This window comes from Procambarus clarkii, chromosome 26 (genome assembly GCF_040958095.1).
Source record: "Procambarus clarkii isolate CNS0578487 chromosome 26, FALCON_Pclarkii_2.0, whole genome shotgun sequence".
Classification (NCBI taxonomy): domain Eukaryota; kingdom Metazoa; phylum Arthropoda; class Malacostraca; order Decapoda; family Cambaridae; genus Procambarus; species Procambarus clarkii.
This window is the reverse complement of record NC_091175.1, coordinates 8,831,871-8,847,918: the sequence shown is the minus strand read 5'-3', so window position 1 is coordinate 8,847,918 and position 16,048 is coordinate 8,831,871. Positions and strand designations below refer to the sequence as shown.

Sequence of the window (16,048 nt, the reverse complement as noted above, 5' to 3'; positions counted from 1 at the left end):
TTGGCCATTTTTATTATACTAGTTGTGTCTGTCTCGGCCAGTAATTGACCTGCCCCAGGATGCAATCCACAGTTGACATTCTCCTCAGTATATATATTTACTGCAAGGTGAACAGGCACATCAGAGGAAAGGAAACTTTGTATAAAAGTTTTAGTCCTTCCCAGTTTTTTTCAGCAGGAAGGAGAGATTCCAGAGGCATAGAAGATGAGAAAAATAAGGACCTGTAATTATGAAAAAGGTGCCGTCAAAATCGGAAGACTATACAGCAGTCATAGAATATTCTAAAGTTCCAAGACATTCAAGATATCTAGGAATATACATGAACAAAGACTTAAGACAAGCAATGTCAAAAGTATCACCACCATATACACAATGCGGAGGAAAAGGGGAGAACCTGGTTTACGATTCTGACAGACAGGTGTGATTATTTCAAGATACTCCATTGCCTCAGGCAGTAAGAGAATGAGACCAGGTGAAACAAGGATGGCTGGGAGGAGGAAGATGCAACCAAGAGTCAGAGAGCGAACTCTGACTCGGTTCAGAGTGGACATAGAAGAGTCAGGTGGAGAAGTGACAAATATGGCAGGTAGGGAATGACTGAATAGTAGAAGCACCAGCCAGAGATACCAGAGTTATCTCCAGATACCACCCTCTGCTTCAGATTATAGATGAGCAGTAACGGAGCTGGTGGTGGTGATGGGGGGGATGTCTAAGGCTTGGAGGCAGTTGTGGAACCGAGGAAGGAAAGAATAGTAGGGTAGACGAGCATGAAACAATGCATGAGTAAAAGTCATGTCAGAATAGACGGATGTCATACCTGGTGTCTTACCACAGTGAAAGATATACAATCTCTATATTTTAAGTCAAGGATGGATTCTTCAAAGTTATAGTGCACACACGAGCATGAAGAGACAGGATGGGTATTGATGCAGAGCTTGGGGGAGAACAACAAATCATGCCCTAATTTCCAACACCCATTGCAGTAGCATGGAGGGAATGAACTCATGAATGAAGCCTTTGACACCAGCAAGAATTACTGAAGATGGGAGGGTCTAACAACTCTAAGAGATTGATGACAGGAGCCAAGTGAATGTATCAACCTGTAGGATAAGATAATCTTGGGCCTTGATGTATTTAATATTCTCATTGAAGTCTTGAAAGACTGTGTCCAGTCACTACATGGGGTGGGAGAATGAAGGTGCCAATGATGGCAATTAACTGGACATTTTTGTAGACCCAAACTAGCATCTCACCAGTGCAGATCAGGGCAGCTAAGCAGTCAGCTGCCTCCTTAGAGGGAACCTCAATTAATGTGTGCCAGTTCAGGAGGGATTAAAAGTAACACACATCCACAGAGTCAACAAGGTGCTGTTTGGTTGGATAAGGTATTCATAATAGACATTAAAATATCTCGGCCATGTAATGGGGCTACACATATTGTATATAGCAGTGGTTAAGGGAAAATGCATGTGATTGAGAGGATGGCACCATGTTTCCTCATTAAGAAGGGCAGTAAAATGTAAAATTGTAACAACTAAAGGAGAAATCACTCTAGGTGATGGGACTTGCAAGTCATCTCTACCAAGGAAGTGGCAGGAAAATGGAGAGGCTCAGTAATGTGAGTCAAAGATGAAGCTGGGTCTGGGACCACCGGAGCCCGATCTTACACCAGTCTACATGCATTATTTTTATCAAATTTGGGCCCCAAAACCCAGGAATATCACCTATCAGGGTAGCACGGGAGGAAGGATGCTGGCTAATGCAGGAAAAAACATTGTCCTAAGCAGTGCTCCTGCTTTTTAATGGTTGTCCTACCACATCAATTTTCAACACCGTTGCAAAGCCCCTTTTCTCCCTCTCACCCCAGCTCAGACACAAAGACCCCTTCTTCGGGGGTAACCCATCCATAGTAGTAGTCTCATTATCCGAACTGGCACCTCCACATGGTTTCTTCGCACATGTAGTACCTGGAGATTGACAGAAGAGGGGGCATAGGCAACCCCCCCACCTCCTACTCAGCTTATGATAGCCAAATACACCACCACAAGGTGAAGCCCCATTGAAAGGGTGGTTACCAGTAATATTCTGTGTATCACTTGCCTATCTGCACCAGTAGTTAAAGACTTAGCCAAACTGCTTTAATCAACTAAATTGTGTGTGGCATTTAGGTTCACATAACTAAAACGTTAATTCTGGCTTGCAGTGAAAACTTAAATTATACAGAAAGGGCAAGTGATGGCTGAAACACACACATACAGCATAACAAAAAAAAAATTCTGGGTGATTAGAGGAAAAATACAGGGAAAGGAAAATGGTTTATTACTCAATGCAACAACAGGAAAGCCTGGCTTTATGCCCAATAAATCCTCTTGAATCTGGGCACAGAAAAACCAACAGCCCACAGAATGAAGGCTACTCTTCTTAGTACAGTACATCAATCTATGTACAATATATATATACAGTACTGTACATGTTTCCCATTTGGATTTAGAAAACTTTTTTATATAAAATGTATAAAAGTAAATTCTACAAGAACATAATATACATAAAAATATTGGGTGATTAGAGAAAATACAAGAAAAGGGAAGAAAAATGGTTTATGTATAATAGAACAATATTGTAGCTCATTATCTGCAACATAATAGTTTCCTCTTACCAGCTTCTGGCAAAAGTTCTTCACTAAATGATGCATTAACACTCTTAATACAATACTGTAATTCTGAGTTGATACAACCCTTAATGTATTATTCTCTTTCAAGATGTGCTCTGGTAGTTATATTACAAAATACCTGCACATTAATAAATGCAGATTTCAAAAACCTAACAAAAATTTGTACTATAAAATAAAGGATAATTTACAGATATGAAAATTATCACATATATTGCTCCCTCTTTAATACAAAATCCATAGCACTGTCATAATTAAGCATTTGTTGTTTGAATTTGATGAGTTGTTCATAATTACTCTTGTGTACCTTGGACTTTACATTTTTAAAATAACAGTCAGACGTCATCTTTTCCAGGATATAGTGAAGCCATAATACGTTAGTGTACGGTGTAAAGGCCTCCCACTCATTCCTGCAAAGCAAAAATAAAAATACTAGTTAAAAATTTAATTCCTAATTGACAACTATTATTTAACACACACACACACATCTGTTAGTCTCTTCTCATGGATTTAAAAGATAATTTAACTCAATACATTAACAAAATTATTTTATCTTATAAATTTAGCTGCCATTGAGACTTGAAACGTATTTAAGAATGGCAATATGACATGTGTATTTATACACAAAGCAGGAGACAGGTTACAATCTACACAGAAAATACATTTTAAGTACACTACTGTTTTCTGTAATAAGTCAATATTTACAGACGAGTCACAGTGTGGCTGAAGATATAAAAACTAAACCACACGTCAGAAGATGAGGAGACAACGGCGTTTCGATCCTTCTGGACCATTATCAAGTCGATTTTTGTGTGCCGATTAAAGTCTACTGTATAACGGTACAGGAAAGTGAAAGTTCTGCCAAGGACGTTTCAACGACGTAACGTTGTTTCCTCATCTTCTGGCGTGTAGTCTTCATCTCAACATTTATGTATAATTTCCCCAATAGGCAAACTTGGGCAGCCTTGATCCTATAACCCACAAATCTACTAGTAAGAAGACTTACCGACATATTATATACGTGACTATAAGTGTGGTGGTGCTTGTTTATCCATACTACTATATACATTGTATTGTGTATACTATTTGAATGGACAAGTGACCTTTATAACACACTTGTATTCTGGCCCCTCACCTGACAAAGCCACAAATGTTCCAGGTCTCTTGGGGCTCTGAACAAAAATTTCAATCTTCATAATCCTTGTACATTTTCTAAACAATATTTTGTGTTCTATCTATGAATTTGAGAAGTGTAAACATGATTGGTCTACATAGCTATATAAAGAAAAACAACTTTCATACTTCTCCATCGGGTAATTTGCACAGCAAATTACAAATACGCACTATTAGTCATCTTTCAGTTGGCTGAGGTGATCTCTGGTTGGTCCCCTCCAATAAGCTCTACTCACATTGTGGTCATTTATTTCAAGTTTTGCCATGAGTGAAATTAAAATGGTCAAGTGATTTTTTGAAAATTACGAGGTTGAGTGACACTGTCACTCAACCTTGTCACAAAATATGAAAAATTACATCTAACACTAAAAGCCAACCTACTCATGGAAGTGAAAAATAGAGAAATAACAGTATATAAAAAACTTACTTATTGGCTTTCATCATTTGCCTGTAGATTTCAAACTGGTAATCACCCTCGCCAGCAAACAGCGACGGGTCCTCGGCCAAATTGTTGAATACAACACAATGTGGCAATTTCATCCTTGACAAAGTAAAATCTATCACTGTTGCTTTTACTCCCTGTAAATAATAAGTAATAAATAATAAGTAATAAATAATAAGTAAATAATAATAATTTTCTGTTATACTTGTTTAAATACAGCTAATAATAGAAGAATTATACCAATCTTGCAAAACAGATTATTAACCATTTGTGGCATGTGCCCCATGGCATGTCACACTAGAAATAACAACCCAGCAATATGTGCTCTCAGGCAATTTCACTTGTGATGGTCTGCTAATCATAGTCAGCTGATGTTGACCAGATCACACACTATAAGGTGAAGGGACGACGACGTTTTGGTCCGTCCTGAACCATTCTCAAGTCAATTGTGAGAATGGCTTGTGGCAAGCACAAGCGACTTGAGAATGGCCCTGGACGGACCAAAACGTCGTCGTCCCTTCACCTTCTAGTGTGTGGTCTGGTCAACATACTTCAGCCACATTATTGTGACTCGTCGCCTGCATAGTCAGCTGATGCCTTTACATCTGTAGTCAAGAGAGATTTAAGTGATATAAGAACCTGATGGAAAACAGTTTAAATCTGTTAAGAAATAAAGGCGACTCCCTAGCCAAAGCAGGCAGAGCAACAGTTGAGATCAACTGAGGCCCAACCTTGAGCAGGAGACTAAGAAGCAAAGCAAAAGCTCTCAATCTTTCAAGGAAGAAGTTACAGTGCACTGCAGTTGGAATATATGAATCAATAGCAGAAAGAACACACACATGACCTACTTAAGTCCCCCTACCTCAGGAGAGAAAGGCATGGAGAGCAACAGCAAAACTTCAAGCCAAGCACACTTACAGGTTAGACCCAGAGAAGCCAGGATCCTAATTCCAAAAGAACAGGAACCTGGACATTGAACTACTAGGCTGCCTTCCTAGTCAGAACGAGGCCACCAAGTCCAATTTAGAAAATACGTGTCTTTCCTACTCCTACCACATGAAAGACACAGAACGCCTATATCTACTCAAAAACCAGTCAGCTCCCATTACCCAAAAGAAAATGCAGTTAGAGAACTAACACAAGCAAAAGTGGATTTATTCTAGACAAGCGAGTCTTGTCCTTTATAAGTAACAAGAAAAAAGCCCACCAATACTGAGCACCAGGAAGGTGACAGATGAAACTGAAAAAGCAGTGGAATACTGTCATCCACCACAGGAGCAGAAAAATAGCATCAGAGTCTGCACATGGCAAACTGGCCACTCTTGAGGGTAGAAAACTAATTTTGAAGAACACAACAGATGTAAAACTAAGACAAATTATAGGCAGGAAAACAAGAACCATTCAAATAAGCTGTGCCAAATCAATGATGGTGCTCTTAGACACTAGAACTGCCCAGAGTGGAAATTGTTGCACATTAATGGCACCATTCAAAGCTTCAGAAAGTGCTGACATGGAGAATGTGCAGAAAACTTTCAATGAAACATCAAGTTATTAGACGTGAATACTGAACCTGGATGAGCTTTCGTTGTTCTACTTCCCAAGCCCGACATGGAGTCAGGGTTGACTTGTGATAAAATGTGAGAAATCATAATTTATACCCAACAAATATTCGAGGGATCAATTCTAAAAAATCTATACTTTAATAATATTTTGCAAGACCAGGAGGTATGGCAAAATGTGTTCAATAGTTCTAATGAAAAGGAAACAGCAAGTACAAGAAAATTCTGTAAACATTTGCAGCTAAAAGCACTTCAAGACTATACAGGTGTTCAACAACAGATTCTGGTCTCTTGATCAGAAGCCCTTGGTCAAGAGACTGGGCTGTGGGGACACTGATTTTCTACACCACCTCAAAATAAGCTAGACTCAGTAAACAAGTGAAATGAGTTTGAACAAGAAGTGGTTGAAGATACCACCTTTCAGAGCTTCTAGAGGAAGTACAGTACTGTACTGTATAACAAAGTACAGTATTGGAATGTTTTGGAGATAATGTAGTAAGCTAGACTTTAGATAACTTACATTAGTCTGAAGAGTGTAGCATTCCCCATTCAGCTTGAAATTAATTGAGGTCTCTTTAGTTTGAGCAACTAAAACGTTGCCCCAGTGAAGATCTCGGTGCTCAAATTCCAATTCTTGTTCAGCTACAGCCAAGCTATATGCAATCTAAAAAGACAAAAACACAGTATTGCATTACTTTCAAAGCAAGAGTTAAAAGTGGTTTCATATATACTGTAAAAGGAATGCAATGAAATCACAATGGTACGATATATCAATGAAAATCATTTTGAGGCAATGGAGTGACAAATACCCTTGCGATCTGGTCATTCCCAGACGCCTACCTTAACCAACTCAGCCACAGTCGTACAAAGGAAATATTGTATTACTGTACATGTACTATAGTATATAGTAAATATTATAGTAATAAATGATCCTTCTATTACTACCCATTACGTATTGCGGACACATGACAGTGCATTCACTCATCCCCATTTTTATAAATTATTAGCGCTAACAATTGCATTTGCATCGCGCATACCTGGGCACAGATAAAAGCCTACTTTTAAATAAAAAAAATCTTAATGTGGTCGGGCCAAGAATTGCCAGTTAACTGGATATTTTTAATATGAGGTATCAACCTGTGAAAAAATAAAAACAAAATTAATAATAGTACTCACCCTGTTTATGATATACTCTCAACAAGTTGGTGGAGTGGCTATGAGTTGGAAGAGGTGCTGCTTGGCGGCTAAATATGTCCGACAAGATGCTGCAGTATCATTTGATAAACCCGAGGCAGATAGTTCATTTGCCGAGCCTGACGCAACTGCTTCAATGCCAAACCTCTTCCAACAATCCTTATACAAGGCTTGTAACATGCCCTCTTGTTTAATTTTCAGAGTGAATAAAAGTACATTTAACATGCTTGCCCTTACATGCACATGAAACACACTCCTCTTCATACAAGTTAATTTCTCAAAGTAGCTCTTTAGCTCAAACATGGAATCCATAAACTATTGAATTTGCACAAGTACTGTATCTTCCTCAGCCTCAGTTGACTGTCACCACATCTTGTGGAAGAAGCCGTCAATGTTGCTATTCAAGGAAAGGTGCAAGTCAATCATCCAGTATACAACATTCATTTCTGGCAACCACACAATATGAAGATATTTGGGTTTTTTCAAGAGTCCTGGTAGTACAGACTGGTTCGTTCTTGACGCACAATCGAGAATTCCGGGTACAAATCCCAAGCGGGACAGAAATGCTTGGGCACATTTCCTTCACCTAATGCACCAGTTCACCAGCAGAAAGTAAGTGCTCAGGAATGAGTCAGCTTGTTGTGAGGTTGCATCCTGGGTGGGGTCAGTAATCAAACCTCGATAAAAGCCTAACGTGTATGAATATATTCTGGCTTCCTGTCCCGGACACAATTATTATATTTATTATAAAAAAAAAAAAATTAATAGTTTGTATCACTTATTTGTTGCCAAGTCTTCAAAATCACCATCTACCGCAATGGCAAACTGAGGAAACATGCAAGATTTTGGCCATGCATTCTTCACGGATGAACTTTTGGACAATTCCCCAAACTCTTATCTATGACCCATATGGCTGATTTGATAGATGAACTTCTATACAACTTTTCACATTACCACCATCTTCACAAAGGCCATGTTTCTTGTGTTTCAAGCTATTAATTATGAATCAAAGACATTTTTAAAGTTAATAGCTGTTATACCAATTGTTAATTAATGAACTTTAAAATGCATTTGTGAGTTACCTACAAATAAGACAGTGCACCTTATAAACACACAATGGATTGGTCCCCATTGTTCCCTTGTTACAACTAGTTTGAATGGTGTAGCAATGTCGTAGTTTCATCATGTGATTGGCGGGTGTTGTCTTGTTGAAGCCTAATCTTTCAAGTGAGTTTGCATCTTGAGCAAACTCACATCAAACCACCCCTGGTGAAAGATATCTCTACTCCTTCATGCATATTTCTCAGTCTTGTATCACCTGGCCCATTTCAATACCCTTTGTATTTGACACTTATTTAATATTAGCCATGTGAATTTATACCCACTCACAGCATTAATGCAGCTAATTTTTCTCTACTCTGTTTGTGGCCAGAAGAAGCAAGAGGCTTTAACAAAATTAGCTTGGCTTTACCTAATAAAATTTCCTGGCAACAAGCTTTGTGCAATACAGCAACATATAACTCACAGTACATTCACACACACTAAATCCTCACATACATGGACATGTCAAATTGAGCTAGCAAATTTATTTATGCCTGCTAATGCTTTGTTCCCTTGGATGACATCTTTAATGACAATTCTTAGTTTACAAAACAGCCAAACATAATACTGCTTGAAAATTGCAAAATTTGTAGAGAAATAAGGGAAACACAAATTACACTAGCCAAAATATGGTAAAAGCAAAAACAAAAAATAGATTCCACAAGAAAGCTTCATAGTGAAATAAATCAAAATTAATGTTCCCTGTACATAGCTGTTAAACCATACAATATATATCCATGCCTGACAAGACAATTCAAGAGTGTTAAACGTCATAACCAAAACATAATTTATCACGTGGAAAACTACAACTGCCACATTGTATACTCGTCAGTTGGACTGGGTAACCAGACTTGAATGAGTAAGCAATCTAGTCACAACAGAAAAGAAATGTGCACTAGACTATTACCCACCCAACCCCGACACCCTCTTTCTCCCTTGGCAAAATAAACGTAGCAGTTGATTCACTGTTGCAATTGAAAATAATACAATCAAGTGATATAAAAGACCAACAGTATTAAATACAAGTACTTCCTTAAGTTTGTAATCTTTATTGTGTTACAACTTCCACATATCTTCTTGTCCAAATAAAAAATCTAAAGCACAACAATTTCCTGGAACCAACCAAAGTAATTTCTAAAATTCTATATAAAAATGAGCCTTATCAACCCTTGTCAAGTCAAGTAGAATTCTGGTATTGTTTAAGAGTGCAAGTATGGAATCAACTTTTTTTTAAGTGAACTTGAACAAATCCACAAGGACAGGGGGGGGGGGGGGAATTTGCGAATGGGGGAATTGTGTGAAACCCCAATTGGGCTTCAGAGAAGCTTCGGGATTCTAGTGAGTGCAGTAGCACTAGGTTGCAATTCTTTTACCATGTCGTGGCACAGTTGACTAAGGCGCATCCCGTGCGTAGGTTCGAACCCTCATCACGGCCCTTGTGGAATTATTCATTTGATATATCACATTATTGTGATTTGTGTGTGTAAAGTGAATATGATTTCATCACATATGAAAATGAATTCATAAACTGTATGAAGAATAAGACAAGGGATGCATAACTGCTTTTACATCTTCTGTTGGTAATTAACCTTAATAAATAACTATGAATAATAATTCAATGATTCATATACATCTTAAAAAGAACAGAATTGTTTGGAATAAATGCAATAAAAAAAAAAAGCATAATTTAAGAAGCATGTGATATTAGGTGAATAGAAAAAGAATTTTTTAAATGAACTTGCCCAGCAGATGTGGAGTACGATTGTCTATGTGTGGAAAATTTGAGGAAAGCGCATTGAAATGGTTAGCGATTGTTATACAAAAGGATAATAGAAGACCAGTGAAGAGAATGTTTGAGAAAATTTTAAGGTTGGAGTGGAAATGTTGGACTGTAGAAGGATTCAAGTGTGAAGAAGCTGGGAGTCATTGTTCATGGGACAGGGTAAGGAACAAACATAGGTGGATGCAGTTTGTAAAGGAGTGTATTTGTCATACACCCCTACTGTATATGACAATTTACGAAATACACTAGATCTCGTCTCACGATGCTGCCGTTGACAACTACTGTACTAGTGTGTGTGCTTTTTTATCCGTTATGCATGATATAATGAAAGGGCGACATTTTGGTTTTAATACATATAACCTTCATGCATTATGCTTTTCACAAATATAGAGGACAGTATACATGCTACAGAAATTCAAACATTCCATTCCGTGTCCTAAGCAACATATTTTAAACCAAAATTAAATTATTAAACAAATCAAATAAGCAAAATACATGTATAGTAAAAATATATGTGAAATACAAATCTACAATAGACTGCACAAAAGATTACCTGGAGAAAGATTGCCAAAGCATCTCGGGCATTGTTGAAAACAAAACTTTCCAAGTCGCCACCACCGTGTCCAAACTCCAGCACGATGTATAACTGATCCTCAAGAAATATATCGGGACGATCATTATCAGACTCTGGGGACAAATAATGTCAATGTACTTGCATGAACGCACTTCATTACATAATGAAATTACAGCCTATGGTGAAACTCATTTAAAATTTGAAATCCTGATTAATACAATATTGTACATGGTAAAGTTGCCCACACTGAGCCATCTGTGTCTTATAAAACCTACAGCACCTTCAACATTGGATAAAACAAAGACATCCAGACACATTGCCCTTCTTAAACAAAAAATGATGCAGCAAAATTCATGCGCCATGGAAACCTAAGCAGTAGTGATCAGCCACCAAAAATTAGTGGATAACAGTTTCTCCAAATTAATTGAAAACATCACAGCATGCTGCCACACAATGCCAGTTTGGATTTCAGAACCAATCTTAATGCTCTGTGGTTTCAATGATACAAACCAACAAGCATTTGCTTTGCCAGTGTTGGTCAGGGACATTAGTTTGATTCCATTGTACAGCCTCAATATATATTTTTACCATCTCTAAGTATCATACCTACAACCAGGAATTTTTTTTAATTTTATAGATCAACTGACCATTAATGAGGCAACAGAGCATTGTACCTCAGTGCTGGAACTTGCATAACACAGGAAGCAATATAGAGACTGTAAAAAACAGGCACATGTAGGTTCCTTGTTTGCAGCCCAGAATTAATATATTCAATGTCAATACACACAAAATTACAATAGCGTGATGCATCAAATGAACAAATCCACAAGGGCCGTGATGAGGGTTCGAACCTACGTCCGAGAAGATTCCAGATGTAACTTAATTGATTGTGCTGAGAATGTCGTAGCTTGCTGCGCTACCAGCAAAAACCAGCATACCAGCCAAAATACCAGCAACAATGGCCTTCAACCCTCCCATTGGTTTGTAAAAACTGGGTTCCCCCCAAGCATACAAGACCACACCCTGAAGGAGCTAGCAAGGAAGGTACTAAAGTGATCCAAGCTACCCCCCCCCCCCTGCAAGGAATAAATTGAGGAATAAAGCCAAAATGATGTCGAATCCAGGGAAATGTATGCACTTAAACTGTAATGTACACGCCCACAAACATGATTGCGCTGCCTAAGTAGTCATGCAGGAAGGGGGCTCAGGCAGAAGGCAAGTCCACCCGACAGTGGTCACACACAAATGGTTGAAATTTATCCACATTAAACACAACCCAACAAAAATGCTCAAGGCAGAATCAGGCTCAATACCAGCAGGAAATACCATGGGCCCCAACAAGGAGAGATGTACAGGAAAAAACTTGAAGTATGGGAGGTAGAGCAATAAATGCAAATATCAATCATAATGAGGCAGCCTAGATGAGTACTAATAAGGATAGCTATGGATTAAATGAATAAATACTTAAGGCGCTTTTACACCTTCAAGCAAAAGCAACCACATAATTATGCCTATACAGTTTAATCTAGAATTTAATATTTACCTTTCTTCTCATGAAATTCATCCCAGAGACAAAGCAAGTCCTGATGATAACTGCCCTGGACACACCAGCACTTTAAGACATGAACGAAGTTCTCACACCAGTTCTTTTCATTGTCGGCTTCCCGTAGGTTGCTTAATTCTCTATGGGGTATAATACATTGTGTCATTAAAGCGAGTTAGGAAAACGTTTAAAAAATAAGTGCAATAAGAAGCATTTCAAGGCAAGTAAATCTTTGGAGAGTCCAAGCTTCAAACAGAATGGGGTTGTTAAAGTGGTCATGCACAGTCAGACAATGAATGCTGCCGTTCAATCCTGACAGGTCAGGAATATGGAGATCAATTAGAGTTAATCAGTAATAGAAGGCACTGTAGCAGGAAGTTGTGAAGAAACAATTATGTATAAGAAAGAAAAAAGATAACAAGAAAAGCCCTGAACAAATATATAATCCTTGAAGACTATGTGGGTGAGAAAATGCCAGTGTTGAATGTAGTGAAACTCCTATTTGGTTGGGCCTCGGCTCCCTGACATTAGCAGCACCAAAGCACATTCTATTACCCATCACGGCTGTACATGTTATGTACTGTATTAATTTACAATACAATAAAAAAAGTATCTTTTTTTTAAATAAAATTAAAATATAATAGCAGTTCAATTAAAAAAATCTTTTTGGGTTTATACTTTATAAATTATAACTATAATTTATAAAAATTTAAATTACTACCTGAAACGAAAAATAAATTATTAAATGTTAAATAATCATTTTATGAATTTGAAATCAGGATAAATATTTATTTTATTCTATCAATTCTCACTACTGAAAATGCCCGATTTTTTTGCAAATTTGGACTAATTGTCACATACTTATATAATAGGGATTTTTTTTTTTTAGTAAAAGACACAGATTAATAGTGTAAAAGTGAATATACAAAATGTAATTTAATGTTGTTGAAGTTTCTATGAGTCTCTTGAGGATATGTGCACAAGCTATGCAACAGTAGCTTGCAATAACCAATGATGGGAAAATAAGCATTCAAATTGTGTGTGTTAATTTCAGAAAGGAAAATCACTACACTACCAGTAAGCAAAGAGTTAAGAAGCATTACACAAACTGGTAAAGGCAAGTTTGGATTTGAATACTTTGCAATAAAAATATTAAGCCTATTAAAAACAATGTCTGCACTAGGTAAAATAAAAATCATTGTGTAAAATTTTAGTTAGTTTAACAAGTTATAATAGGTTGATTGCCTTTTAAATGATGGGTCATGTCAATAACCATTTTTCATTATACAAATTTGTGAATTGGATTCTGCTTATAAATTCAATGTGTCATTTCTCTGGCAATTATTACAAATAAAATTACATTAATTATTTTACATACAAATGTATTATTGGAGTTTAGAAGCATGTGGTACCATCATGCACAAAAGTATTTAGTAAAAATAATTAAGCTTAAGAATAATTATTGTAATTATCTTCACACCCATATTTATTAATATTTTCCCTTAAATTTTACAAGAAAAATGTTTAAAATAAGGGCTATCTTCCTAAATTTAAGAAGTCTATATCAATATCAGAATTCAATCAATTTGAAATTTTGTTTATCCAATTAAATGATACTTTTATTAAATATTTTTCCAGATATTCCACAATTTTAACTTACTTTGATAGAAGCTAAATTTGTTATTTTAATTGTGCACTTTAAGGGTAAATAATATGAACTGGTCACCAAATGCAGGTCATCCTATCGAGTGACAGTATTCAAATCAGAAAGCAAATAGTAAATGTATATTTAATTATTAATGCCAAGTGGTCGCACAAAGCACTATCATTAAGCTTAGTTTGTCCTAGGTATGTAAAAATATAATTTATCAGCCAACTAAGTCTAACCTAGGATACTGGGTAACCTATGCAATACTGTGCCTGTATTTAATTGCAAACAATATCTAATTCTCTGAAGACTGTTCTTAAAATTAAGGATTACGTATATTGTTTTAGCACGCATTTGCAAGAAAAAACAGCCGATAACAAAAATGGCTAAAATCATTGTCAGTAATACTGGTAGTTATGTTAAAACATTATTTTTAATCATTAAACACCAACTTCCAAAAGTTGCTTTACTCACAATGAAATAACAATCTCAGACAGAATTTCATGAAATTTCTTCTGTGGTTCTCCATTTACATCTATGTTCCCTTCTATGGGCATAATCTTCATAACTGTTGCTCCTTCCAAGGAAGTGGGATTGGGTTGCGTCATAAACACTTCACCATACACGCCTTCCCCAATTTTCTTGCAGCAAGCTAGACGGCTGTGGAATTAAAAATTAATTTCCGTTAAACACAATTTTTCTTTTATCAATAATATTGTGGTCATTATAAAGTCTATGTACATTAATGTAGCTGTGCAACAGATTTGTGTAATGCTACCTTTGTTAATAAATTTACTGCATATTATACTTTATAGGGCAATGTTGCTAGGTCTCAACCCATTATCATCAACTCATTACCTGTGGAAAATATTTCATCGACTACAATGAAATGCCTCCAATTTGAGTAGTACTTCAGTAGCTTCCACAGACACTGATCCTAACCACACTGATAAAAAGCTACGCATGAGCGACTTGTAACCCAAGACGGACTAGAAACATTACAAATTGTCTTGTCCCCTTATTAATTAATGAGGCAGGAGGCTCAAAGAGGAGAATAGGTTCAAATCCCATCTAAGCAATGGGAAATAAAATCATTGGACATTAAATTAGTGATGCATACCCCAGGAAAAAATCATGAGGCTTATTTGGACAGATGCCCATGCCCACAGGGTAAACAAATTATAAATAAATACAGTACTGCACTGCCATTTTACTATTATAGTCTTCAGCAAGCTGAATAATGCATTACCAACAATTGTGCTTGTTAATTCAGAATTATATATGTGAATAACAAAGAATGAACCAGGGATACTCATTTTTTAATATCTGACTTTCTTTATAGATGTGTATGCATGAATATTGCTAAATCAATAACAAAAATGTTATCAGATAATATCAACCATTCAATTCACAGACTCACCTAGCTGTAAAGCAATCAGTGAGGGGTAGAGGCTCCTCTTGATCACACAGCACCAACACATGATCTCGAGGATTTATAGATATCAAATTAGCCTCAGTACTATCATTCTCAGTGATTAAAGAAATCTGAAGCTTTGTTTTTGATCGATTGTGAATTTCCCTTGGGTTAGCGCCCATCTGGTTTATTCTGTGACCTTAAAAATAATAAAACAATAAGTTAAAAATATTTGTAATGAAAAATCTATATGCTAACCCTATATACCTGCTGTATATCCAAGACGAGTCTTACTTATACTGTGAGAACCTTCAGCACGAGAGGTTTGCCCAGGTTAATAGCATGAATGTAATCATATCAGTTTTGTATTTCCCCATTGTGTGGGGAAATATGTTATTGATTCCATGAATACTATTCTTTAGCATTAAATAGAAGACATAGCTAGTATAAAATAAAAATCCCCAAAAAATAAAAACTTACAATAACAATACCCCATGAAAACTTCCCAAAAAGTCATTTCATATATTAAAATTATTCTTAATGGAAAAACTGTCATCTTATATTGGTTACCATGTACGCAGTCTCGAAGCAATTTGTTTACTCACCTATATGTTCTTAAAGGTTAAGCTTCAGCTCTATGGTCCCACTTTTCCTACCTCCTATTAAAACCATTCATAAAGTTTTACTCAACCACCTCCCCAATTAACTCATTTTAAATGCTCACTATTAAGACACACACAGAGGAAATGCTTCAACCCTATGATTCATCCAAGTTTCTACTATTACGCATATCCTCTGGTGCTACCGGAGTTCATACCAAACATTTTGGTTCTGCCAGCTTTATAAAAAGAGATATTAAAAACTTTATAATGTAGCCTCTTTTTCCCAGCATGGGTAAGTTACTTCTAGACTCTTTTAGTAGCTCTGTTCTATTGGTTCAGGGATCAGT

At 36.6% G+C, this 16,048-nt stretch overlaps 1 protein-coding gene across 1 annotated transcript; it reads right to left on the bottom strand.

Annotated features, from left to right (window-relative positions):
- Positions 1–2,302: 2,302 nt before the first annotated feature.
- On the bottom strand, positions 2,303–15,310 carry LOC138369012 (serine/threonine-protein kinase haspin-like). Its single transcript, XM_069331847.1, has 7 exons — positions 15,106–15,310; positions 14,160–14,345; positions 12,038–12,177; positions 10,474–10,607; positions 6,363–6,506; positions 4,269–4,420; positions 2,303–3,078 (listed from the first exon to the last, which is right to left on the bottom strand). The coding sequence occupies exons 1-7, from the start codon at positions 15,279–15,281 to the stop codon at positions 2,874–2,876; spliced, it is 1,137 nt and encodes a 378-aa protein (XP_069187948.1). The 5' UTR covers positions 15,282–15,310; the 3' UTR covers positions 2,303–2,873.
- Between the last annotated feature and the right edge of the window lie 738 nt (positions 15,311–16,048).

Bases quoted from the DNA above. Each gene is read 5' to 3' on its own strand.
- LOC138369012 (XM_069331847.1), bottom strand. From the start codon at position 15,281: ATGGGCGCTAACCCAAGGGAAATTCACAATCGATCAAAAACAAAGCTT. The intron at 14,346-15,105 runs GTGAGTCTGTGA...TTAATTCCACAG, and splicing joins ACTGATTGCTTTACAGCTAG to CCGTCTAGCTTGCTGCAAGA. The intron at 6,507-10,473 runs GTAATCTTTTGT...TTGTCTTTTTAG, and splicing joins CTTTGGCAATCTTTCTCCAG to ATTGCATATAGCTTGGCTGT.